Below are 27,410 nucleotides of genomic sequence, written 5' to 3' on the forward strand. Positions count from 1 at the left end.
ATGGTCATCAACTTCGACATTACCAAGTCTGTAGTTCCGGTGCTAACAAGCGACATTTGTGCAGCACTTCCGAATATCCTCACATTCGCTGCAGTCGCTCAAGGCATAGAAATTGTTGAAGACTTCGCATTCGTCAACTGCACAATGGTGACGTCCATTCGCATACACTACAACAATATCCATAAATTGGGCAAAGGAATATTTTCAACGACCAAGTTATTGCAAGCGTTAAACATACACGGTGCATCGTTAGAAGCGACCGACATGGTTGAACTGTTAAGCAATCTAAGTGAAATGGTTTCATTGGTACTGAGTGCTAACGGATTGACCGCGTTACCAGTTGAGGCGGTTAAAAATATGAAAAAATTGAAATATTTGTATCTCTACTCAAACAATCTGAGCGAATTGGATGCAGAGGCTTTCGTTGAAAATATACCGAATTTGGCAGCAATTTTCTTGAATGACAACAATTTTCTGTGCCATCGTTCATTAGAAATCTTCAGAGTTTTCAGAGCCAACGGCACAGACGTCAACAATTTCACACTGAATTCGTACACGAAAAAACGAGACTATTTGCCCGGCATGCGATATGGCATAATTTGTCTCACAGAAGCACAACAACGAATTGAAAATATGAAACGTGCGTTGACGATGTCACTGGACGAACTGAAGGACTATCCGATTGGAAAAGCGGTCATTCAATTAAAGGACGTCGTACAGTCCGAATTGATTGAGGCTGACAGAAATATTTTGGAACTATTCGACGCACTGAACAAAGCTGCCGAAACCAACCGACAACGGAGCGCTTCTTTATACCATGTAGAGGCGATCTGGGTCCTCCTCATTTTGCTGATGTGCACTGTTGCAGCGGTAATTATTTTTGTTACCAGAAAATTGAGGTATGTTCATCGAGATGTGCCGATTCTGTCCTATGAAAATAGGTCGGAGTGCTTGACACATCGAGTCATTGTCGCGTGAGTGATTGGCATTCTCACCTTTGGCTTCACACTGCCTGATCTGCGGAAAAAATCATTCTTACCAACATAAATACACTTTGATAACAACAATGTAATCCGAATACTCCAAATTAAATAAATAAACGGAAGCAACTGCATCGCGAACTACGACATCCCTTTACTGTTGACACATAACATAATCATAGTTGACACATAAATCTAACGGATTTATTTTGATTTCGTAGATGTGTATACTGAAGAGGTGCCTGATGGTGCCTGGCACTACACTTAAATTCACTCGAGTGAGTCCAGAAATAGGGTCAAAAAGCGATATTTTGTGGAGGAGGGGGCGGGGCTGGCAAAGGTTTCTAGCAAATTTTAATTGTGGAAATTTCACATTTTCAAAATCGTATCACAGGATCGAATGTTAGGGTACACATAGTGGGTGAGTAACAGCTAATAATCCGTACAGTAAACATAGGGTTTTTTTGCGGATATTTTAAATTTTCATCCGATTTTCGTATTTCTTTTTATGTTTGAAAGATCACAAAGTCGTAGTGTGTGTTCCAGTGCTTTAACAAAATCAGTCAAAAAACCCTTCAAGGGTAAACGTGACGCAAGTCCTTTATCTTACTTACAAAATAATTGATATCGATGAGTGTGACTCATTGTGCGCCGTACGCAAAAGTGTTATCAACAAAAAATTGACCCAAAAAATTTATTTACCCAAATCCATCGAAAAATCATATTGAAGTTTGGTAGTGCCAGAGGAATCATCTGTCATCCCAAAATTTATAGAACCAACGTTGAAACATTTCACTAATTCGAAAACCAAATCCATCGAAAAATCCGATGGAAGTTAGGAAGTGCCAGAGGAATCATCTGTCATCCCAAAATTTACGTACCAACCTTGTAACGCCTCACTCATGTCAAAAATAACCCAAATCAATCAAAAATCCGATGGAAGTTAGGAAGTGCCAGAGGAATCATCTGTCATCCCAAAATTTAGTAACCAGCCTTGGAACACCTTACTCATGTCGAAAATAACCCAAATCCATCGAAAAATCCAATGCAAGTTAGGAAGTGCCAGAGGAATCATCTGTCATTCCAAAATTTAGGAACCAACCTAGTGGAAGTTTATACTTAATTTATTTTTTAGTCCTGTGGTTTGGTACGTAGAACGCTTCATAAGCAAGAGGTCCACGGCTCAAATCTCGTTGGGCGCATAAAACAAAAATTTTATTTCCAAATTCTCATTGATATCTTCATGCACTCTTCATGCATAAAAAAACGAATATGCTATTGGCACCGGGTGCCAATAGTCTTTATAATACTGTGGCTAATGGCACCAGGTGCCAATAGTCTCTTTATTATACTAATGCTAATCGCACCCGGTGCCATTAGCCACAGTATTACCCAGTATTACGGACGGACATTTTTAGCCCCGTACGAAGTACTGGGGTCTTATAAGATTAATATGCCGTTTGTAACACGTCGAATTGGAAGCAGACAGTAAGGGCAAAGCATTTGGTTATGTTCATAGATGACGAATCCGCAATAAAAAAAATGTCCGTCCGTCCGTCCGTCCGTCCGTCCGTCCGTCCGTCCGTCCGTCCGTGACCCCTATAACTTAAGTAAAAAGTGTCCGATCTTAAAAATTTTTTTTTCCCTGATTGGTATGGACAAAAGTAAGGTCAAGTTCGAAAATGGGCATGGTAGGGCCGGCCCTTCCAGGGCTAGGGCCTTATAGGTGTTTTTCAGTCTTTTGACGATATCTACAGAAATACGCACGCAGTAGCTGCTTGTGATATATCAAATGAAAGGTATTGACGAGTAGAACAAAGTTGCTGAACATTGTTTTTGGGTAGGATGCAACGTGGGCTTGCTGGGAGGGCTCAAAGGGCGTTACTCGGCCCTAAGTGATTCACTATAAATTATCTCATGACATATGACAGATGGAATATTGGTTTCTTCGGCAAAGTCTTAGAGTTTTGAGAGTAGAAGACGGCTGTTTTCATGAAAATGTCGAAAAGTTGGACATTGGTGTTTCAATCAGGTTTTTAGAATTATCTCATGACATATGACAGATGGAATATTGGTTTCTTCGGCAAAGTCTTAGAGTTTTGAGAGTAGAAGACGGCTGTATTCATGAAAATGTCGAAAAGTTGGACATTGGTGTTTCAATCAGGTTTTTAGAATTATCTCATGACATATGACAGATGGAATATTGGTTTCTTCGGCAAAGTCTTAGAGTTTTGAGAGTAGAAGACGGCTGTATTCATGAAAATGTCGAAAAGTTGGACATTGGTGTTTCAATCAGGTTTTTAGAATTATCTCATGACATATGACAGATGGAATATTGGTTTCTTCGGCAAAGTCTTAGAGTTTTGAGAGTAGAAGACGGCTGCATTCATGAAAAAGTCGGGAATTTGGAATTGGCTGTTTCAATTATGTTTTTGGGGTTATCTCTGAACCTACAGGAGTTATATTGCTACTTTTTGTTTCGTTTGTCAGATTATTCAATACCGAAAGAAAGTTGATAAAAAAAGTTGCAAATACGGGTTCCTAAAATTACATCGTAAACTTTTGTTTTACTTGAGAAGTACTTCGTACGGGCTTTTGTAATTGCGCTATGCGCAATTTTAAAGATGAACACTTTCAAAAATGGGCAATAATGTCAAGTACGCAATAAGGTTACAGAAGCATTTTGGTAACGGACGAATATGGGTTACGGGCTTATTAGGGGCTACGGACGTATTATGGTTACGGACGAAATAGGATTACGGGTCGTACGGGGCTAAGTCGCAGCAAACGCTCCGACTGTTCTGATGCCTTGTTTTTATTGCGGATTCGTCATCTATTAACATAACCAAATGCTTTGCCCTTACTGTCTGCTTCCAATTCGACGTGTTACAAACGGCATATTAATCTTATAAGCCCCCAGTACTTCATACGGGGCTAAAAATGTCCGTCCGTCCGTCCGTCCGTGACCCCTCTAGCTTGAGTAAATCACAACCTTTTTTCAAAATTCTTTTTTTCCCCGATTGGTATCGACAAAAGTAAGGTCAAGTTCGAAAATGGGCATGGTAGGGTCGGCCCTTCCAGAGCTAGGGCCCTATAGGTGTTTTTCAGTCTTTCGACGATATCTACCGAAATACGCACGCAATAGCTGCTTGTGATATATCAAATGAAAGGTATTGACGAGTAGAACAAAGTTGCTGAACATTGTTTTTGGGTAAGATGCAACGTGGGCTTGTTGGGAGGGCTCAAAGGTCGTTACTCGGCCCTAAGTGTTTTTTGCACATAAATCGAGTGAATCTCATCCGATTTTGCTAAGGTAATTGAATACCGAAAAGAACGTGGCGAAAAAAGTTTCAAATTTGGGCCTTTGGACTAAGGCAATGGAATAAAGGCAAAAAATTTTGGGTTTCTAAAATAATCTCGTAAATTGTTGGTTTTATTTGAAAGGTACTTCGTACGGGCTTTCGTAATTGCGCTATGCGCAATTTTAAAAATGAACAGTTTCAGTAAATTTGACAATGCCCAACTTGTCTTGCATTTTGGTAACATACGCATTAGAGGGTTGTAGACGTATTAGGGTTCCGGGCTTATTAGGGCTACGGACGTATTATGGTTGCGGACGAAATAGGATTACGGGTCGTACGGGGCTAAGTCGCAGCAAACGCTCCGACTGTTCTGATGCCTTGTTTATTCAAATTTTAATTTTTCCGGGTGCGAATAGTCTTTTTATAATACTGTGGCTAATGGCACCGGGTGCCAATAGTCTCTTTATAATACTGTGGCTAATGGCACCGGGTGCGATTAGCATTAGTATAATAAAGAGACTATTGGCACCCGGTGCCAATAGTCTCTTCCTAAAAAAATGTATTCTTAATGATTCCAGGGACCAGGAAATTCCAACAAGAAACACATCCCAAAACAATACACACCTTTCACCACATTATCATCCATATCATGCACAAAAATATACAAATTGGCTTTTATATGACATTTGTATGGAGACTTTGGAGAGCTCCAGCTCTCAATATATGGGTTTTTTCCAACTTTTGAAAATTCTATTCTTATTTTTGGGCCATTTATAGCCTATAACGAAAATTTCAGGAAAATCTATAGTAACGCTTAAGAGTTGCTGGATCCACTTTTCCATAGGAACTAACTAAGGAACTAACTAACTAACGTTGCTTATTTTCATACAAAAATCTATATTTCGAAGTTCAATATCTCGGCCAATTTTGAAGCTGCAGTAACGTGTGATAGCTCGTCGAACTCGTATGGATTCCTAGATTCTAGACATCCGAGTTTTGGGGTCATTGAAGCCAAGGGGGAGAAATAAAAAAGTTGCTGTAAATATGCTCCGCCCCCGCCGTTCCCAAAAAAAAAATGTGTAAAATGTGTGGACTTGCGTCACGTCCGCTTACTAATGTGCGGGCATAATGGCCGCCGCGCCGGCCGCTATCTTTTACCTTAGTAAAAATGCAATAACTCGGTGTGATACGTAGAAAGTTGATATCAAGGCGAAAGTGATTAGTTTTTTGCTGGGAGTGTTTCAGCCATCCGATATCTTATAACGATTAAATGCATCCCTATTGAGCAAAGCTATATTGACCAAATACTAAGCCATATTCGGCTATATATTAGCTGTGGATTGACAAATTGTGGCAAAACAGTGACACTAAGTGTACTTTGTGCTGCATTTTCAACATTGTTTCAGGCAACTTAAATGTAAGTTAAGTTTAAATTAGAGGTTTTAAAGATGCAGTGAGGTTTCTCAATTTGACAACCTCTTTGCTGAAAAATAACAACCGTCAAAGCCTAAAATACTGCGAAGAATTTCCATTTATACGAATTATGTTTCGAAATTATAACGTGTTTGAATACTTGGTGGGTTGGTCTATTTAATTCCGTAATTTTCTTTCCGGCCGACCGACAATAATGGTACGATCATTGGGAAAGGTTTCAAGAAGATGACGACAGCAGAATCAAAAAATTAATTTAGCGACCGAATATTCCCAAATTTATTGAATTCATAAAATTTCTTTTTGGCTGAATGACTTCCTTAACTCTAATTGGTTCGTTTCTTAATCAAAATTCACTTTCTTAAAACTAATCGATTCCGTCCTTAAGCTAAAGCACTTCTTAAGCTAATATTCGCGAATGTTCACGTCTGTATTTATGCGCATAAATATTAGAAATAATCACTTACGGTGGAGTTCATTGATGTTCGGTTACGACCATGTGGTTGAGCAGATGTTAGGTACCATGCGTGATGTATGACGATTACCACGAACTCATAATGTTGTTAATAAAAATCGCATCGATAATATCACTGGCGATCGGGCTCCGATCATTTAACGTTAAGATTCTTTTTTTTATTCTATTTCTTTAAACACTGATAGGCATCGACGGCCATTTGTATTTCACTTCTTTGTTTCACTCGTGCGTCGGCAATATTATTGAATTAAATCGATTTTCATCCATTCGGATTATTGATCTTTTTTTATATTAGCAAATTGTTAACACGGATAAGACTAATTCAAAATAATTCGTTGGTTACGATTTGTGATGGCACATTGGCCTTTGTAAGTTCTAATTATATTTCAATGGATATTTGTTTAGGGTGAGACCACTCGTCTCGATGATTGAAAACGAACTGACTTTGTAAAGTTCTCCCCTTTAGAGGTTTACTTAGGGTTTTCGCCTCTCTTCTTTTTCTTCCTGTAGCTCCCAAGAAACCTTTTGCGGCGCAAAAGCGATCCTTTTATCGAACTGAGTGTAAATAATGAAGCGAAATAGCTTCTGAGATTTTTGCACTTGAAATAAGTAAATGATTCGGTTTAGCGACCATAAAATAATTTATTGACTTTGAAATTTTTAAATGACGAACTTAACCTAAAAAAACTGATCTTACGTCTACTTGACGGCCTTAAAATTAAGTAACGGTCTTAAACTAAATTGACGTTTTATTTGCTTGAAATCCCTACTTAGTCTATGCGCATAGAAAACACTCTACTCACGGTGGAGCTCATCCAGAATGTCCAAAACGACGGATATCCGACCACGTGTCGACAAGGGAAGGGCAATGCTTGGTTGAGTAGGCAGGATCAGAAATAAAAGAAAATTCAGTCCAGAATATCACTTAGCCACAGAGTCTTAGCACATCGTTTTCACTTCTTTGTCTCTTTAAAAACAACTCACGGTTCGTTTTCTTAAGTAATTAGTCTCAGTGTCCCGTAATCGTACTAAAAAACAAGGCATCAGAACAGTCGGAGCGTTTGCTGCGACTTAGCCCCGTACGACCCGTAATCCTATTTCGTCCGTAACCATAATACGTCCGTAGCCGTAATACACCCGGAACCCTACACGGAAAATTCGGCAAATTCGACATTTGTTGTGTGCTGAATATATTTGCTGCAGACTGAATAATGTTCCCGTGTGTTGTATTACAATAAACATGTAATATGAATATTTTCAAAATATAGTTCCGGCAACAATATTATTCAGCTCGTAGGAATATTGTGAGGTTCCCAGGTATATATTTGCTGTGTGCCGAATTATATCTTCAAATTAGTTGTGGGATGTATTACTTAACTTTACCTGCATGCCGAATATTGACTAAATGGTACTATCGAACTATACCTGCATGCTGAATATTGACTAAATGAATAAAGTCGTCTGTATTTAGAATGGACTATGCAACAATAAATTTATTGTTTTAATGAAATAAAAGGAAGATCTCAAGAACATACGCATAAAGATGATTATCAAATCTAATTTTATTCCTTCATTTAAAGTTATTTCTATTTTTACCGAATTAATATGCAATGATAATGTTACATTTATGTATTTCAATAGAAATTTTGACGAACGAACTTTTAAATCCATTTTCGGTGTTAAAGGCTTTTGAAATGTTAACAGAAATAGTTGGTGGTATTCAGCAATAAATGATGGAATTTGTTTATGTACTGTCCGTTTGACAAGAGGATCGCCACGGTTCAGCAGGGGTTTTTGAACATTTGTTTTTTATACGTTGGCACACGTGCTCTTGTCAGATTCAAGATTCTTTTTACGAAGGTTACGCTGATTATACTTTGTGAAAAAGGACAATACCTTGCAAATATGTCACATCTTGGACAGAATTTGACACTGCAACATGAAAAAACTAAATGTTCGAAACCCCCTGAAACCCCGTGCTTCCACCTACGTAATATACACAAACTAGGTGAGCCAATCTTAATTTATTAATTCGCGTAATAGATGCTCACTATTAATGTGAACAGTTTTTTTGTAGAACGATTGAAAAAACCTCTAATTCAGAACCAGGCTCAGAATTAAAATAATAATATCCGATGACATTGCTTAGTGGGGAGAAGTACTACATTTCATAGAAAATAAATTCAATTAAATGTTGTTGCATAACCAATTCTAAATACGGACGACTTTATTCATTAAGTCAATATTCAGCATGCAGGTATAAATATGCCTGTGTGCTGCATAAAGCAAAGTAACAACGGTTCGAAATAAGACTGCCACTATATGCAAGCAGTATAGCAGCAGTGGTAAAGTCGTTGGCAGTCAGAAACTGGTGTTAAGCATCGATGGTCGCGGTCCGTACTTGGGTGGGTGACCGGAAAAAACGTAAGCAAAAAAAAAATCTGTTAGCAATTTAATATGATGAATTTAAATATAAATCTACGGCTAATAACAAATAATAATAATAAAATTGAAAATAAAAAAATAAAAATTTTGAAAAAGTTTTTTTGTTTTTTTTTTGCTAACGCAAATAAAATTGATAAAGTTAATTAAATCAATTTCTTCTATTAAACGATAAATAAACAACCTAATTGAATTGAAAAAAATGGCGTCATTTTATATTATAAAACAGGCATACAGCTAAGACCTGCACGCTGAAAAATAATATCCAGCACACAACAACAATATTCATTAGGCGGGCATTGTATGATATTCAGATCAATATGCAGCACACAACTAATGTTCTATAATCGTGAAGCTGTTCCCGATTTCTTCGTCTGGGGTGCATATATGAGTTTTCCGTGTAATACGTCTACAACCCTCTAATGCTTCTGTTACCAAAATGCAAGTCAAGTTGGGCATGGTCAAATTTACTGAAAGTGTTCATTTTTAAAATTGCGCATAGCGCAATTACGAAAGCCGCCCGTACAAAGTACCTCTCAAATACACCCAACAATTTACGACATTATTTTAGAAACCCAAAATTTTTTGCCAACTTTCCATTGGGTATTCAATTACCTCTCAAATAAAACAAAAATTAGCAAAATCGGATGATATTTACTCGATTTATGTGCAAAAAACACTTAGTCCAAGGGCCCAATTTTAAAACTTTTTTTGTCACCATTCTATTCGGCATTCAATTATCTCTCAAATGAAACAAAAACTAGCAAAATCGGATGAGATTTACTCAATTTATGTGCAAAAAACACTTAGGGCCGAGTAGCGGCCTTAGTTCAAGGGCCCAAATTTGAAACTTTTTTTGCCATAATTCTATTCGGCATTCAATTATCTCTCAAATGAAACAAAAACTAGCAAAATCGGATGAGATTTACTCGATTTATGTGCAAGAAACACTTAGGGCTGAGTAGCGGCCTTAGTCCAAGGGCCCAAATTTGAAACTTTTTTCGCCACGTTCTTTTCGGTATTCAATTATCTCTCAAATGAAACAAAAACTAGCAAAATCGGATGAGATATACTCGATTTATGTGCAAAAAACACTTAGGGCCGAGTAGTGGCCTTAGTCCAAGGGCCCAAATTTAAAACTTTTTTCGCCACGTTCTTTTCGATATTCAATTACCTTCCATAAAAAACTAAATCTAGCAAAATCGGATGAGATTTGCTCGATTTATGTGCAAAAAACACTTAGGGCCGAGTAGCGGACTAAGTCCAAGGGCCCAAATTTGAAACTTTTTTCGACACGTTCTTTTCGGTATTCATTTACCTTCCATAAAAAACTAAATCTAGCAAAATCGGATGAGATTTACTCGATTTATGTGCAAAAAACACTTAGGGCCGAGTAACGACCTTTGAGCCCTCCCACGTTGCATCTTACCCAAAAACAATGTTCAGCAACTTTGTTCTACTCGTCAATACCTTTCATTTGATATATCACAAGCAGCCATTGCGTGCGTATTTCGGTAGATATCGTCGAAAGACTGAAAAACACCTAAAGGGCTATTGTCGATACCAATTGGGGAAAAAAAAGAATTTTGAAAAAAGGTTGTGATTTGCTCAAGCTGGAGGGGTCATAGACGGACGGACGGACGGACGGACATTTTTTTTATTGCGGATTCGTCATCTATATCTATGAACATAACCAAATGCTTTGCCCTTACTGTCTGCTTCCAATTCGACGTGTTACAAACGGCATATTAATCTTATAAGCCCCCAGTACTTCGTACGGGGCTAAAAGCTGATTAAGAACCGGCCGATAAAAAATCACCAAATTGAAAATCAAAAGTCTCTTTTACGTTATACTCGAATTATCAAACTTGTGCTTAGAAAGAAAAAAAAAAATTGAAGGAAAAATATTTTTTATCACCTCGAATGTTCGATCTAAAAATTTAACGTCTGTTCTTCACCTCGATCGCAACAAAACTCGCACTTGAATCGTCCTCTACTATTCATCACATTTCACTCCTCTTCCGATCACTTTGGATTGGTCCACTCTCTTCACAATGCAAAAAAAAAAGAAATCGACACCAATTATGCGTCGATGGCAGATATGACACGATTGACTGTAGAGTCTTTGAGCGGGTACATTTGAACTCTTATAAACTAACTTAACCTAAGGTCGCTTTCGTCTTTTCATTTCTTTTGTGTTGTTTTATTATTCTTTTGTAGGAGAAAGCGTTCTCTTCACGCACTAAAACTCCTTTAAATCGTTATAAAAATTCACTTAAGGCTAAACTTATTTGCTAACGAACTGTCACCGTAGTGCTATTTTTCCTAATTTATGATCGCTAATCTGGTACGATAAATTAACTTCATTTAACCGAAAGGGAAAAGAAAGGAGAGTCTTAGAATGCGACGATGTCATGTCGTCACATTATAACTTGATCGAGCAAAACGAAAAGGAATCGTCCTATGTGTCCCGGTGATTTGGTAATAAAATACTACTCTATTTGACGTGTAAAAACCTCTATTACCCTGCTAGGTGCTTTGGTGGGTAGCAAGGTTCTATATAACATTTCCTGTTCAAAGTAAAAGTTAAAAAAAATTTCTGATGTGTCGTTAAACTTTTTTTGAGTGACAGACCAGTGAGTACAGCGAATGTTGAACCGCCCATATAAAACCTTGGTAATTGCGATGTGTCCTTCAAATTAGGATTAAAAATAAAGAAATGTGGGAGACGTCTGTCCTTGACGAACGGGAAAGAAAACACACACTTTGGACGGCAAAATTATGATTTCGTGAAATATTTATTTGACAAAATTCAAAAAACCTCTGAGTCGAAAGTCGATAGAAGTGTCACTGCTTGAGTTTCGTTACACTTTTTCCAATCAAAAGCAAATGCACAATTCAGCGCCAATGTCTTCGGTCTCCCGCTGACAACAGCTAGAATTTCCGAAAATGTCTTCCCATCTATCAGCGTCAGTACATCATGAATTTCCAATTCTTCCAACTTCACTAGCTGACGGACGATTTCGACAAGAACTTTCCCTCCAATAGACTCACAGCCGTTCAGAAGTAATTCAGTTAATTGAGCCAAGTGCCGAAAATTGTCAGGATTTTTCGGTAATTGGCAATTGTGCAATACCAACTCACTCAGTTGCGTCATGGGTGCAAAAACTTCCAAGTTGTCGAACGACACATTCCACAATTCCAAAATTCGTAGAGATTTTAAGCGCTGCAGCGGTTGCAGCGACGCAGATGAGAGATGACACATATTTGTCACTCGTAGATCCTCCAATTCCGTGCAGTTAGTAATGGTTTGCAGTATGCTCGTCCAGCCTGTTTCATCGTCTACGGTAAATCTAAAAAATTCAAAAAGAGTAACACTACCCCGTCGGGCACTGTGCACTTTGATAGGCACGGTGGTCCCGGAACGTGCAGAAATGTGCGGGTCAGAGCTCGAGGATTACCGGGGGCGAGCAAAGTAAAGCTTTCATACTCACCAACCCGCAGTAGCAAGCGTGGTGTTTTAATGCTAAAAACCTTCAAACGAAGCCATAACGAATTATACATTGCCACATATAATGCCAGAACATTGTCGTCAAGACAAAAAATGCAAGAAATGGAAGAAGAGCTAGAAAAGATAAAATGGGATGTTGTGGGAGTGAGCGAAGTGAGAAAACCTGGAGAGGAATGCCTCAAATTACAATCAGGGCATACATTCTTCTACCGAGGAAGTGACAGTCAGATGCTGATGCACGGTGTCGGATTGTTCATAAACAAGCGGTGGTCGGATCGCATAATTCACACGAAAAGCATATCCGATCGAGTGATATACGTAAGCCTGAAGATAAATAACAGATACAGTGTCAAATTAATTCAGGTTTACGCACCCACATCCACCCATGATGACGAAGAAGTAGAAAGATTCTATGAAGATGTCGAGAAAGCTCTGGACGAAAACCCTTCACATTACCAATATCTAATCGGTGATTTCAATGCGAAGCTGGGAAAACGGGAAGAAGACTCCGAAGTTTCTGTTGGTAGTTTTAGCAACGACCAAAGAAATGAGCGTGGAAATACTTTACTCAACTTCTTACAGCAACACAATTTGTACGCAATGAATTCATTTTTTGCAGGAAAGCCTCAACGTAAATGGACTTGGGCTAGTGCAGATGGTGTAACGAAAAATGAGATCGATTACATCATAACTGGCTGTAAGTCAACCGTTAAGAACGTTACGGTCCTAAACAATTTTTCAACCGGTAGTGATCACCGAATGGTTCGTGCAAGAGTCACGTTAAATACCAGATTTCAAAGATCACAACTAGTTCAGAAAAGTGAAAGGATTGACGTACAACGGCTTTACACACAAAATGAAGAATTTGCTACGAAAATGACTGCCGAATTAGATAACGTCAACAATCAATGTGAAACATTGGACGAATTGAATACCAAAATCGTCGATACAATAATGGGTTTCATGAAATCCAAATGCAAATCCGTCCAAGGGAAAGAATCAAAACTCAGCAGAGAAACATTAGACCTGATCGCAAGCAGAGCAGAGTTGGTAAAAAACGGAGGACGAGATTCGGTGGAATACCGGAACCTGTCTAAAAGTATCAACAGAGCAAGGAGATCAGATGAAAGAAAATATAATGTCCAATTGGCTCAAAACATAATTGAAGCTAACTGCAATATGAAAGTCCTACGGAGAAAAATGACAAACGCCAAAAAAGAAATCTTCAAATTACGAGACAAAACAGGAACGATCCAAACGGACCGAAATGCGATATTAAACATTGCAACAGAATTTTATGAGAATTTGTTTTCTTCAGCAAGACAGAGCCCAACGGAAGAAACCGAAGATAGACCAATAATAAGAAACGTGGGATCGGAGGATATGCCCGACATAACTGTTGATGAAGTCAAAGCTGCAGTAGCCGAGATGAAAAACAAAAAGTCTCCCGGAGAAGATGGTGTTCCAGTGGAAGCCATTAAACTAGGTGGAGACTCCTTATTAAAGGCAATCACGGCTTTGTTTAATCGATGTCTCCAATGGGAAGAAGTACCAGAAGCCTGGGAAAATGCGGTAATTACATTGCTGCATAAAAAAGGAGACATAACAAAGCTGGAAAATTACCGACCCATAAGCCTATTGTCAACACTCTACAAGTTGTTTATGAAAATCATTACGAAAAGGAACACTAACAAGTTCGACTTCTACCAACCTGTTGAACAAGCTGCTTTCAGATCTGGTTTCAGCACAAACGACCATTTGCAGGTGATGAGAACGCTTATTGAGAAGTGTCGTGAATACAACATCGACATAGTCTTGCTATTCATAGACTTCGAAAAAGCTTTCGATTCAGTGGAAACATGGTCGATATTGGACGCATTAGACGAATGTAGAGTAGACTCAAGGTACTCCAACACAATTCGATATGTGTACAAAAATGCTACTTCATGTATAAAACTTCATAAGAGCACGGAGAAATTCAGAATTGGCCGAGGTGTAAGGCAGGGTGACACCATTTCACCGAAATTATTCACGGCGATTCTGCAGAGTATTTTTAGGAAGTTAAACTGGAGTAAAATGGGAATAAAGGTAAATGGAGAGTACCTGAGCAATCTCCGCTTCGCTGATGACATTGTACCGATAGCAGCGAATCTAGGTCAGGCTCAGCTTATGCTACAACAGTTAAGTGAAGAGGCGAGCAAAGTTGGCTTCAAGATGAACTTATCGAAAACAAAAGTCATGACCAACATCGGGGACGATAGAGAAATCAAAATTGGTGACACTGTCATTGAACGAGTCGACAGCTATGTATATCTAGGACATAAACTGAAGTTAGGTCTGGACAACCAAACTGCAGAAATAAGACGTAGGATTGGTCTTGCATGGGCAGCGTTCGGAAAACTCAGACTAATTTTCAAAAGCAAAATGAATAATAGTCTGAAACGCAAAGTTTTCGACACTTGTGTCCTTCCAGTGCTCACTTATGGAGCGGAAACGTTAACTTTAACAAAAGCATCCGAAGATAAATTGAGAGTGACACAAAGAGCCATGGAACGGAGTATGCTCGGAATAACACTCAGAGACAGAATGACGAATCAATGGATTCGACAACAAACCAGGGTCGTTGATGTCATGGAAAGAATAGCATCTCTGAAATGGAGCTGGGCGGGACATATTGCAAGAAGGACAGACGAACGTTGGACCAAAAAGATCAAGAACTGGCGACCATATAAAAGACGAGCTATAGGTAGACCACCAGAGAGATGGACAAACGGAATTAAGAATATTGCAGGTACAAACTGGCAGCAAATGGCAATGGATCGTACGAAATGGAAAGAAGTTGGAGAGGCCTACATCCAGCAGTGGATAGAAACAGGCTGAAAAAGAAGAAGAAGATGAACACTGAATTGACAAGTGTCAAATTTGGAGGCTTAAGTGATGAGAGCTACCGCTTAGGAATGTTTGTATTGTATGTCTTAACTCATACAACGAAAGCAAGTCATCTATCTTTACAAAAGAAACGCAGTGCCTACTGCTAGAAACTGCGGGAAAAAGACCGAATTCGACTTTTTCAAAGAGATATTTTCATTTATTAATTTTAATGTCACTCAAAAACAATAGATGTGTCTTCGTCTTCGATTGTTTATTGCCTTTGGCAAGCTTAGAATCCAGACATGACAACTAATCCATCCACAGTCTTCATTCCAGGTTTCTGATATATGTGTGTCTAGCGTTGTAGTTCTCCAGATTTAAACATTGAAATAAATTAATAAATAATTTTCTTGCCGTACGCTAAAGCTAAAGCGTTCGATACGCTTCTTGTTTCAAAAATATTAACAATACAGCACGAATCCAACAAAATTAATTTACATTTTCGTCTAATCGACGCATCAACATAACACTTTCGAAATCTGCCGCTCGCATAATATTCATTTTGTCGTTCGACAAAACGCCGTAACAAAAACCCGAAAAAAATACAAACGCAGTTGTACATGTAACGTACGACAGTTGTATGTACATGTTTGTACCGAAGTTTTCAAAATGTTATTTCGTCGTAAATACTAAACATTATGTTATGAAACTTTGGGCACTGACAGATCTAATTTGGATTCATCATTCTCAACTTTAATATCAAAAAAATGTTTCGTCGTTAAGACATGGCAGGTATGTGAAAATGGACAATGTCGTGGAAAAATCGACGGTAAATGCTCATCTTCTCACTTCTTCTTCTTTTTCAGCCTGTTTCTATCCACTGCTGGATGTAGGCCTCTCCAACTTCTTTCCATTTCGTACGATCCATTGCCATTTGCTGCCAGTTTGTACCTGCAATATTCTTAATTCCGTTTGTCCATCTCTCTGGTGGTCTACGTATAGCTCGTCTTTTATATGGTCGCCAGTTCATGATCTTTTTGGTCCAACGTTCGTCTGTCCTTCTTGCAATATGTCCCGCCCAGCTCCATTTCAGAGATGCTATTCTTTCCATGACATCAACGACCCTGGTTTGTTGTCGAATCCATTGATTCGTCATTCTGTCTCTGAGTGTTATTCCAAGCATACTCCGTTCCATGGCTCTTTTTGTCACTCTCAATTTATCTTCGGATGCTTTTGTTAAAGTTAACGTTTCCGCTGCATAAGTGAGCACTGGAAAGACACAAGTGTCGAAAACTTTGCGTTGAACGGGTCGACAGCTATGTATATCTAGGACAAAAACTGAAGTTAGGTCTGGACAACCAAACTGCAGAAATAAGACGCATGGGCAGCGTACGGAAAACTCAGACTAATTTTCAAAAGCAAATCGGTCCGTTAATTCTGCAAAACAAGAGAAGGTCTGGGTAGCGATATACACTTGAGCGGATTAACATGCGATTCAATTGGATATCACCAAATCGATCAGTACTCCAGAATCCATACAGTCACTAAAACGATTCATCTTTCAATACGGACGACCAAATAACGTCATGTCGGATGATGGCATAAATCTGCAAAGACGAATTCGAAAATAATGGCGTATGGAAACAATGAATTGGAAATCTCAATGGTAGGGGTGGATTTCGGGAACGAATGGTTCGCTCCGTCAAATAACCATTGCGACGAATACTCGGCAATACAGTAGTAACTTACAATCAATTCAAATGGGGTTAACGTCGTGCAGAAACGATCGTCCATTAACAATGATTTGGACTCACTCACACTCCGAATATGTTTCTGCGTGGTACGAAGAATGCATCTTTTCTTTAAGAATAAGAAATTAACGACAAAAACAAATGGGAACGAATGAATCTGTTCAAAGCAACTTTGTAAATCAGATTTCGAAGGGAATTCTAGGTCAGTTGGTGAAACATTCCAAATCATCAGCAACTGCAACGATAAACGTTGGAGAAAACGACACGCGTGGCCGGTGGCACTAGTGGCGGAAATAATTCCTGGAGCGGATAATGAAATCAGAACAGCAAAGTTAAAGACAAAATTCGTCCACTACAACGTTTGTATCCATTAAAAATGTCGAAACCAGAATCAAAGCCAATCAATTCGACTCCAATCAATTTAAAAACCGATTCAGCTCAGGATGAATCCAAATCTGAAGCAGAGTCGATTATCAAAATTTGCCCATATGAATCCTAAAAATATTGGTAATTTTAACAAAAGTTTGTCAAACTTCTGAGTCCCACAATTTAAGATGGTCGATACAGAAGCACATGAAGCAATTACCGTAACAACAAGATCGGGACGGCGATAAAAAAACCAGCCAGATCCGGATGGAATGAATGAACTTTTTTAATTAAAAATTGGCTGTTACATTCCAACCCTTTTAACTTTCAATCACTTGTTCGTATAAAATAACTCTAGCATTTCATTGTAAATCTACTACGTCAAAGATCGTTTTGAATTGAAAGTAATTTAGCAAACGTTGATTCTGCCTATAAATACGGTGTAATTCGAGAAATAAATTCATTCAACAAGAACGAGTTAAAGTGTTCACATCTAAGTAGAAATAGAACAGCAGAAGTTTAAATGTTTGTTTAAATTATAGTTTCGTTTTACACATTGAAATTGAAATAATCGAAGGCCATTTGACTGGCGTCTCTGTTATGATTATCTCGGAATCTTCCGTATCGTTGGGTGAGCAGTTGGAATTTTCGTGATTGGGCTTTATCGCTCTTTTCTAATGCTGCTTTTGAGCTAACAAGTGCCTGTTCTCTTTGATCAGCGCACTGCCGCACCTCACGTCGACTAGATTACCAACCGAACTCTGTGAATGTCATCTGTGAATTTCAACTCTGTGATCTTGTCCCAGTGGGCGGTCCGCCCATATAAAACCTTGGTAATTGCGATGTGTTCTTCAAATTAGGATTAAAAATAAAGAAATGTGGGAGACGTCTGTCCTTGACGAACGGGAAAGAAAACACACACTTTGGACGGCAAAATTATGATTTCGTGAAATATTTATTTGACAAAATTCAAAAAACCTCTGAGTCGAAAGTCGATAGAAGTGTCACTGCTTGAGTTTCGTTACACTTTTTCCAATCAAAAGCAAATGCACAATTCAGCGCCAATGTCTTCGGTCTCCCGCTGACAACACCTAGAATTTCCGAAAATGTCTTCCCATCTATCAGCGTCCGTACATCATGAATTTCCAATTCTTCCAACTTCACTAGCTGACGGACGATTTCGACAAGAACTTTCCCTCCAATTGACTCACAGCCGTTCAGATGTAATTCAGTTAATTGAGCCAAGTGCCGAAAATTGTCAGGATTTTTCGGTAATTGGCAATTGTGCAATACCAACTCACTCAGTTGCGTCATGGGTGCAAAAACTTCCAAGTTGTCGAACGACACATTCCACAATTCCAAAATTCGTAGAGATTTTAAGCGCTGCAGCGGTTGCAGCGACGCAGATGAGAGATGACACAAATTGTTACTCGTAGATCCTCCAATTCCGTGCAGTTAGTAATGGTTTGCAGTATGCTCGTCCAGCCTGTTTCATCGTCTACGGTAAATCTAACTTTGAGTTTTTTCAAGCCAACAAAACGGGAAACGGCACAGCAAAACACGTCCAACGATAGATCCATGTGCGGTGTCTGAATTGCATCGGTCATTTCATCTATGCAGCATGTTAATCGTTCCAGTCTGGGAAAAGGGTTCTGCAAAACTACTGCACCATTTTCCACCCACGCCAGTTCCAATTCAACTATTGCATCTAGTCCAGCGAATAGCGAAACATTTTCCTCGATGTGAACACAGTACAAGTGGAGCGTCTCCAATCGTTTGAAAACTGTTTTCAGTTTCGGGGTGAAGTCCTCCGAAATTCGGACATTATTCATACTCAGGCTTTTGAACTCGTTCCCACAGTACCTGTTCACGGCATCCAACACAAACCAATCTTCTTTCGAATGGGTGCATGTCTCCAACAAACTCAAGTCACACAGACACGCAGACGAAGTCGAAATTGAAAGTGTGGTTAGACATGGCCCGAAAATTTTCAAAATTCTTTTGATGTCCCTTTTTTTGTCGGTAGTGTGGTTGTACTTTCCCAAGGTGACCTCGTACAACGATCCAACGATCGTGACACAGAATGATTTCGGTAGGATGGCACGCCTGACAATTCGCTTTAAACGTTGACTAGTCTCCCCGATCGAACACAAGTCCATTAACTCCAACGAGACTTTCGAAAAAATTTCCAGCAAACAATCTTCCGGCATGTTCTGAAGATTGCGGAAGTCAAATTCATCATTACCCTGGAAAGAAACAACACGCTGATTGACGCGTCTATAGGAGACAAGGTTAACCTAAATTTTTACCTGTTGAGCCAACTGATCACAAATTTGCGCGTCCATGGTACTCAGCGAAATAAATAAACAAAATTTCCAAAAATGAAATGACAATGAAACCAGCAAGAAATTTAGACTGTGTAACGTTCACACCAACGGCTGACAAGCGAATGAACAGTGTCTTGAGTGGAAAAGTAAACAAAATGGCTACCTTGGCGGCCATGACACTTTGTAATTCCTATGTCACACACAAAGTGACGCCACAGTCGCAAAAGTCCCACAAATAATATGTAGACAGGAATGGAAATGACGTTTCTCGTAGAGAAATTACTATCTGGTGGTGATATGAATTTTCGGTATTGTTGACGCCGGAAGTGCGCTGAAACATCAAAAAATGCAGTGCGAATGACCTCTGCTGATGAGATATCATCAGAGAGATGCTAATATGACGACTGGGACAGCTGGTTTTTTGAGAGAGAATTCAATACATTTTCTCTCGACCAAATTCACAATCACTCGACATGTTCCCTCTAATCATTCGACATGTTCCCTCTATCCGTCGAAACAACGTCCCAGTCGTCATATTAGCATCTCTCTCTGGATATCATTTCTCAATGAAGAATCAATAGGTGGCGGGAGCATTTCTTTATTCCACCTTTATTGCACTAGTGTGCAAAACTGACATTTGGAAAAATGAAGATACCACTATACTACTGTACATAAAATCTTGTTTTCAACATGTGCATAAACTGGAATTTTGCGCACACGATGTGTTGTCAACCTCGGCTTCGCCTCGGGTTTTCTATTTTCTATTTAGTGTCTTTTGATACAACACTGCTCCTAACATGAGCATAGAAAATATTCAGAGGCTGATGAAATCACAGGAGGCACTGCGTTACTTTTGTAAGGATCGGTGGCTTGCTTTTGTTGTACGAGTTGAAACATACATGTATTGCAATACAAACAATTGTAAGCGGTAGCTCTTATCACCACAGCCTTCAAATTTGACACTTGTCAATTCAGTGTTCATGCTAGGAGCAGTGCTGTGCTCTTGTCCTTTTGAATTTCGTAGAGTCAATGCCTACATCTCGATATCATGGAAATGCCAGTACTACAAGTGTTATACTAGTTGTACACATAGGCATTACACTAGGCGAGAATGAACTGAAAAATGTCATTGCTCGCGTCAGATGAAACCAAGACAAGGCATCAGAACAGTCGGAGCGTTTCCTGCGACTTAGCCCCGTACGACCCGTAATCCTATTTCGTCCGTAACCATAATACGTCCGTAGCCGTAATACGCCCGGAACCCTAATACGTCTACAACCCTCTAATGCGTTTGTTACCAAAATGCAAGTCAAGTTGGGCATGGTCAAATTTACTGAAAGTGTTCATTTTTAAAATTGCGCATAGCGCAATTACGAAAGCCCGTACGAAGTACCTCTCAAATAAAACCAACAATTTACGACATTATTTTAGAAACCCAAAATTTTTTGCCAACTTTCCATTGGGTATTCAATTACCTCTCAAATGAAACAAAAACTAGCAAAATCGGTTGAGATTTACTCGATTTATGTGCAAAAAGCACTTAGGGCCGAGTAGCGGCAAGGGCCCAAATTTGAAACTTTTTTTTGCCATCATTCTATTCGGCATTCAATTATCTCTCAAATGAAACAAAAACTAGCAAAATTGGATGAGATTTACTCGATTTATGTGCAAAAAACACTTAGGGCCGAGTAGCGGCCTTAGTCCAAGGGCCCAAATTTGAAACTTTTTTCGCCACGTTCTTTTCGGTATTCAATTACCTTCCATAAAAAACTAAATCTAGCAAAATCGGATGAGATTTACTCGATTTATGTGCAAAAAACACTTAGGGCCGAGTAGCGGCCTTAGTCCAAGGGCCCTAATTTAAAAAAATTTTCGTCACGTTCTTTTCGGTATTCAATTACCTTCCATAAAAAACTAAATCTAGCAAAATCGGATGAGATTTACTCGATTTATGTGCAAAAAACACTTAGGGCCGAGTAACGACCTTTGAGCCCTCCCAACAAGCCCACGTTACATCTTACCCAAAAATAATGTTCAGCAACTTTGTTCTACTCGTCAATACCTTTCATTTGACATATCACAAGCAGCTATTGCGTGCGTATTTCGGTAGATATCTTCAAAAGACTGAAAAACACCTATAGGGCCCCAGCTCTGGAGGGGCCGACCCTACCATGCCCATTTTCGAACTTGACCTTACTTTTGTCGATACCAATCGGGGAAAAAAAGAATTTTGAAAAAAGGTTGTGATTTACTCTTGCTAGAGGGGTCACGGACGGACGGACGGACGGACGGACGGACGGACGGACGGACATTTTTTTTATTGCGGATTCGTCATCTATGAACATAACCAAATGCTTTGCCCTTACTGTCTGCTTCCAATTCGACGTGTTACAAACGGCATATTAATCTTATAAGCCCCCAGTACTTCGTACGGGGCTAAAAACACTTAGGGCCGAGTAGCGGCCTTAGTCCAAGTGCCCAAATTTAAAACTTTTTTCGCCACGTTCTTTTCGGTATTCAATTACCTTCCATAAAAAACTAAATCTAGCAAAATCGGATGAGATTTACTCGATTTATGTGCAAAAAACACTTAGGGCCGAGTAACGACCTTAGTTCTATTCGGCATTCAACTATCTCTCAAATGAAACAAAAACTAGCAAAATCAGATGAGATTTACTCGATTTATGTGCAAAAACCACTTAGGGCCGAGTAGCGGCCTTAGTCCAAGGGACCAAATTTGAAACTTTTTTCGCCACGTTCTTTTCGGTATTCAATTATCTCTCAAACGAAACAAAAACTAGCAAAATCGGATGAGATTTACTCGATTTATGTGCAAAAAACACTTAGGGCCGAGTAGCGGCCTTAGTCCAAGGGCCCAAATTTAAAACTTTTTTTGCCACCATTCTATTCGGCATTCAATTATCTCTCAAATGAAACAAAAACTACCAAAATCGGATGAGATTTGCTCGATTTATGTGCGAAAAACACTTAGGGCCGAGTAGCGGCCTAAGTCCAAGGGCCCAAATTTGAAACTTTTTTCGACACGTTCTTTTCGGTAGTCAATTACCTTCCATAAAAAACTAAATCTAGCAAAATCGGATGAGATTTACTCGATTTATGTGCAAAAAACACTTAGGGCCGAGTAACGACCTTTGAGCCCTCCCAACGAGCCCGCGTTGCATCTTACCCAAAAACAATGTTCAGCAACTTTGTTCTACTCGTCAATACCTTTCATTTGATATATCACAAGCAGCTATTGCGTGCGTATATCGGTAGATATCGCCGAAAGACTGAAAAACACATATAGGGCCCTATCTCTGGAAGGGCCGACCCTACCATGCCCATTTTCGAACTTGACCTTACTTTTGTCGATACCAATCGGGGAAAAAAAGAATTTTGAAAAAAGATTGTAATTTGCTCAAGCTAGAGGGGTCACGGACGGACGGACGGACGGACGGACATTTTTAGCCCCGTACGAAGTACTGGGGGCTTATAAGATTAATATGCCGTTTGTAACACGTCGAATTGGAAGCAGACAGTAAGGGCAAAGCATTTGGTTATGTTCATAGACTACGAATCCGCAATAAAAAAAATGTCCGTCCGTCCGTCCGTCCGTCCGTCCGTCCGTCCGTCCGTCCGTCCGTCCGTCCATCCGTCCGTCCGTCCGTCCATCCGTCCGTCCGTCCGTCCGTCCGTCCGTCCGTCCGTGACCCCTCTAGCTTGAGTAAATCACAACCTTTTTTCAAAATTCTTTTTTTCCCTGATTGGTATCGACAAAAGTAAGGTCAAGTTCGAAAATGGGCATGGTACGGTCGGCCCTTCCAGAGCTAGGGCCCTATAGGTGTTTTTCAGTCTTTCGACGATATCTACCGAAATACGCACGCAATAGCTGCTTGTGATATATCAAATGAAAGGTATTGACGAGTAGAACAAAGTTGCTGAACATTGTTGTTGGGTAAGATGCAACCCGGGCTTGTTGGGAGGGCTCAAAGGTCGGTACTCGGCCCTAAGTGTTTTTTGCACATAAATCGAGTAAATCTCATCCGATTTTGCTAGATTTAGTTTTTTATGGAAGGTAATTGAATACCGAAAAGAACGTGGCGAAAAAAGTTTCAAATTTGGGCCCTTGGACTAAGGCCGCTACGCGGCCCTAAGTGTTTTTTGCACATAAATCGAGTAAATCTCATCCGATTTTGCTAGATTTAGTTTTTTATGGAAGGTAATTGAATGCCGAAAAGAATGATGGCGAAAAAAGTTTCAAATTTGGGCCCTTGGACCAAGGCCGCTACTCGGCACTAAGTTTTTTTTGCACATAAATCGAGTAAATATCATCCGATTTTGCTAATTGTTTTATTTGAGAGGTAATTAAATACCCAATGGAAAGTTGGCAAAAAATTTTGGGTTTCTAAAATAATGTCGTAAATTGTTGGTTTTATTTGAGAGGTACTTCGTACGGGCTTTCGTAATTGCGCTCTGCGCAATTTTAAAAATGAACACTTTCAGTAAATTTGTCTTGCATTTTGGTAACAGACGCATTAGAGGGTTGTAGACGTATTAGGGTTCCGGGCGTATTACGGCTACGGACGTATTATGGTTACGGACGAAATAGGATTACGGGTCGTACGGGGCTAAGTCGCAGCAAACGCTCCGACTGTTCTGATGCCTTGTTTTTATTGCGGATTCGTCATCTATTAACATAACCAAATGCTTTGCCCTTACTGTCTGCTTCCAATTCGACGTGTTACAAACGGCATATTAATCTTATAAGCCCCCAGTACTTCGTACGGGGCTAACAATTCAGTTATTAATCGATAATCTTCAAATGCTTTCAAACTGCTGTTATCAACCAGATATTAAAGATCTCCTCGGCTGCCGTTGTCTCAAAGTGATTGTTTTTGCTTTGTTTCAGATGCAAAGTCTCAGCTCAACAATATCAGAAAGGCGGGCACGCAAATCTTATTATTTAACCGAGTTCCTAAGGTAATGTATGACCGTCCACAGTCACTACAAGGCATCAGAACAGTCGGAGCGTTTGCTGCGACTTAGCCCCGTACGACCCGTAATCCTATTTCGTCCGTAACCATAATACGTCCGTAGCCCCTAATAAGCCCGTAACCCATATTCGTCCGTTACCAAAATGCTTCTGTAACCTTATTGCGTACTTGACATTATTGCCCATTTTTGAAAGTGTTCATCTTTAAAATTGCGCATAGCGCAATTACAAAAGCCCGTACGAAGTACTTCTCAAGTAAAACAAAAGTTTACGATGTAATTTTAGGAACCCGTATTTGCAACTTTTTTTATCAACTTTCTTTCGGTATTGAATAATCTGACAAACGAAACAAAAAGTAGCAATATAACTCCTGTAGGTTCAGAGATAACCCCAAAAACATAATTGAAACAGCCAATTCCAAATTCCCGACTTTTTCATGAATGCAGCCGTCTTCTACTCTCAAAACTCTAAGACTTTGCCGAAGAAACCAATATTCCATCTGTCATATGTCATGAGATAATTCTAAAAACCTGATTGAAACACCAATGTCCAACTTTTCGACATTTTCATGAATACAGCCGTCTTCTACTCTCAAAACTCTAAGACTTTGCCGAAGAAACCAATATTCCATCTGTCATATGTCATGAGATAATTCTAAAAACCTGATTGAAACACCAATGTCCAACTTTTCGACATTTTCATGAATACAGCCGTCTTCTACTCTCAAAACTCTAAGACTTTGCCGAAGAAACCAATATTCCATCTGTCATATGTCATGAGATAATTCTAAAAACCTGATTGAAACACCAATGTCCAACTTTTCGACATTTTCATGAAAACAGCCGTCTTCTACTCTCAAAACTCTAAGACTTTGCCGAAGAAACCAATATTCCATCTGTCATATGTCATGAGATAATTTATAGTGAATCACTTAGGGCCGAGTAACGCCCTTTGAGCCCTCCCAGCAAGCCCACGTTGCATCCTACCCAAAAACAATGTTCAGCAACTTTGTTCTACTCGTCAATACCTTTCATTTGATATATCACAAGCAGCTACTGCGTGCGTATTTCTGTAGATATCGTCAAAAGACTGAAAAACACCTATAAGGCCCTAGCCCTGGAAGGGCCGGCCCTACCATGCCCATTTTCGAACTTGACCTTACTTTTGTCCATACCAATCAGGGAAAAAAAAAATTTTTAAGATCGGACACTTTTTACTCAAGTTATAGGGGTCACGGACGGACGGACGGACGGACGGACGGACGGACGGACGGACGGACGGACGGACGGACGGACGGACGGACGGACGGACGGACGGACGGACATTTTTTTTATTGCGGATTCGTCATCTATGAACATAACCAAATGCTTTGCCCTTACTGTCTGCTTCCAATTCGACGTGTTACAAACGGCATATTAATCTTATAAGCCCCCAGTACTTCGTACGGGGCTAACTAGCGTTACACTGTGAACGCAAACTGATCGAACGCATGTTTAACAGGTGGGAAGTCAAACATTTATGGATCTGTTGCGACGTCTATCGGCGAAAAATAATTTTCATTTCCATCGTGATGCCGTACAACGCTTAGAAACGATCCGATTGGCGCCGGACCAGCAACAAGAGCTTGCCGAAATGATCACCGATTTGCCTACGCCATCGGTCTACGTGAAACACGTCTGCTACACCAATTTCACAGAGTCAGTAACATTGCCAATTTTCTGCTCCTTTCGTTCATTCGATATTGTTCGTGATCCCGTCGAACGGGTCATCAGTTGGTACTACTATGTTCGAGCGCCGTGGTACTACGTCGAACGGAAAGAAGCTTTTCCCGATCTGCCGTTGCCCGATCCACGTTGGTTGCGAAAGGACTTCGAGACGTGCGTTCTGCAAGGTGACCGAGAGTGTACAAACAACGAGGGCGAAACGCATGAAGGAATCGGCGATCATCGACGACAGAATTTATTCTTTCGTGGACACAGTCATGAGTGCACGTAAGTTTGTCACGGAGTTAGCAAAGACCGGGAGTCGTTGTACGATTAAGACTGGGAAATTACATTTTCAGACCGTTTAACACTGTTGGAGCATTGGAATGGGCTAAACATGCAGTGGAAAGTCAGTATGCTGTCGTTGGCGTATTGGAAGATCTCAACACAACGCTATCTGTGTTCGAAAAATATGTCCCACGATTTTTCGACGGCGCTACTGACGTATACTACGGTAAGAGTCGATGAACGTTTTTGTCGAATAAGTTCGATCGATGTTCAAATCAAAATTTCATTTTGACGCAGATCAACGGGACAGCTTCAATAAAATCAACACAAACGCATTCAAACCACCCGTCAGCGAACGTGTGAAGGAAATCGTACGAAGAAATTTCACCAGAGAAATCGAATTCTATCAGTTCTGCAAACAGAGGCTGCACAAGCAATATTTGGCTGTTAATTTGCCGTTGAAATGAGTGTGTCGCGGACTGTATTACAAGCAGTGAGTGGATTTCTAAAGACGATGGAAAATCTGAGTGAAAAAATAAATTGTTTCCGGTTTGCATTGAGTTTACACATTGAGTTTAAATATACCGCACCGCCAAGCGAATGAATGTTTTTCCAAAATTGTTGAAGTTTACAGTTGACTGAAAAATTAGGACTCTAATTTAAAAATAAAATAATCAAACTGTAGAACAGTCCCCAAAGTATCCACATAACTAACTGAAGGTAATGCAAACTTTAACAGTTCCTGTTTGTAGAGCATTGACCCGGTGGTTTTTGACGAATTTACATTGCCTTCAATAGTTTACATTAAAACTTTGGGACATTTCAATGGGCACTTTTCGACAGTTAATTTGACATTGCTGTCAGTTGGAATTATTTGAATTTTTATCGCACACTTTTGGGGGGAATTTTACATTGAAAACGTTGTGCACATACTTGCCTTGGCGACACATACTCACAAGCACACACACTT

General features: G+C 39.6%; 1 protein-coding gene across 1 annotated transcript; it reads left to right on the top strand.

Moving 5' to 3' along the window:
• Nucleotides 1-27,089, top strand: LOC119082930 (heparan sulfate 2-O-sulfotransferase 1-like). Its single transcript, XM_037192586.1, has 4 exons — nucleotides 1-819; nucleotides 25,950-26,440; nucleotides 26,512-26,666; nucleotides 26,738-27,089. The coding sequence occupies exons 1-4, from the start codon at nucleotides 1-3 to the stop codon at nucleotides 26,905-26,907; spliced, it is 1,635 nt and encodes a 544-aa protein (XP_037048481.1). The 3' UTR covers nucleotides 26,908-27,089.
• Nucleotides 27,090-27,410: the final 321 nt, after the last annotated feature.

This window comes from Bradysia coprophila, unplaced genomic scaffold (assembly GCF_014529535.1).
Source record: "Bradysia coprophila strain Holo2 unplaced genomic scaffold, BU_Bcop_v1 contig_50, whole genome shotgun sequence".
Classification (NCBI taxonomy): domain Eukaryota; kingdom Metazoa; phylum Arthropoda; class Insecta; order Diptera; family Sciaridae; genus Bradysia; species Bradysia coprophila.

What these genes read in the sequence shown, in the direction of transcription:
- LOC119082930 (XM_037192586.1), top strand. Translation starts at nt 1, where the DNA reads ATGGTCATCAACTTCGACATTACCAAGTCTGTAGTTCCGGTGCTAACA. An exon ending in GGACACAGTCATGAGTGCAC is followed by an intron (nt 26,441 to 26,511) that starts GTAAGTTTGTCA and finishes TTACATTTTCAG; the next exon opens with ACCGTTTAACACTGTTGGAG. An exon ending in CGCTACTGACGTATACTACG is followed by an intron (nt 26,667 to 26,737) that starts GTAAGAGTCGAT and finishes ATTTTGACGCAG; the next exon opens with ATCAACGGGACAGCTTCAAT.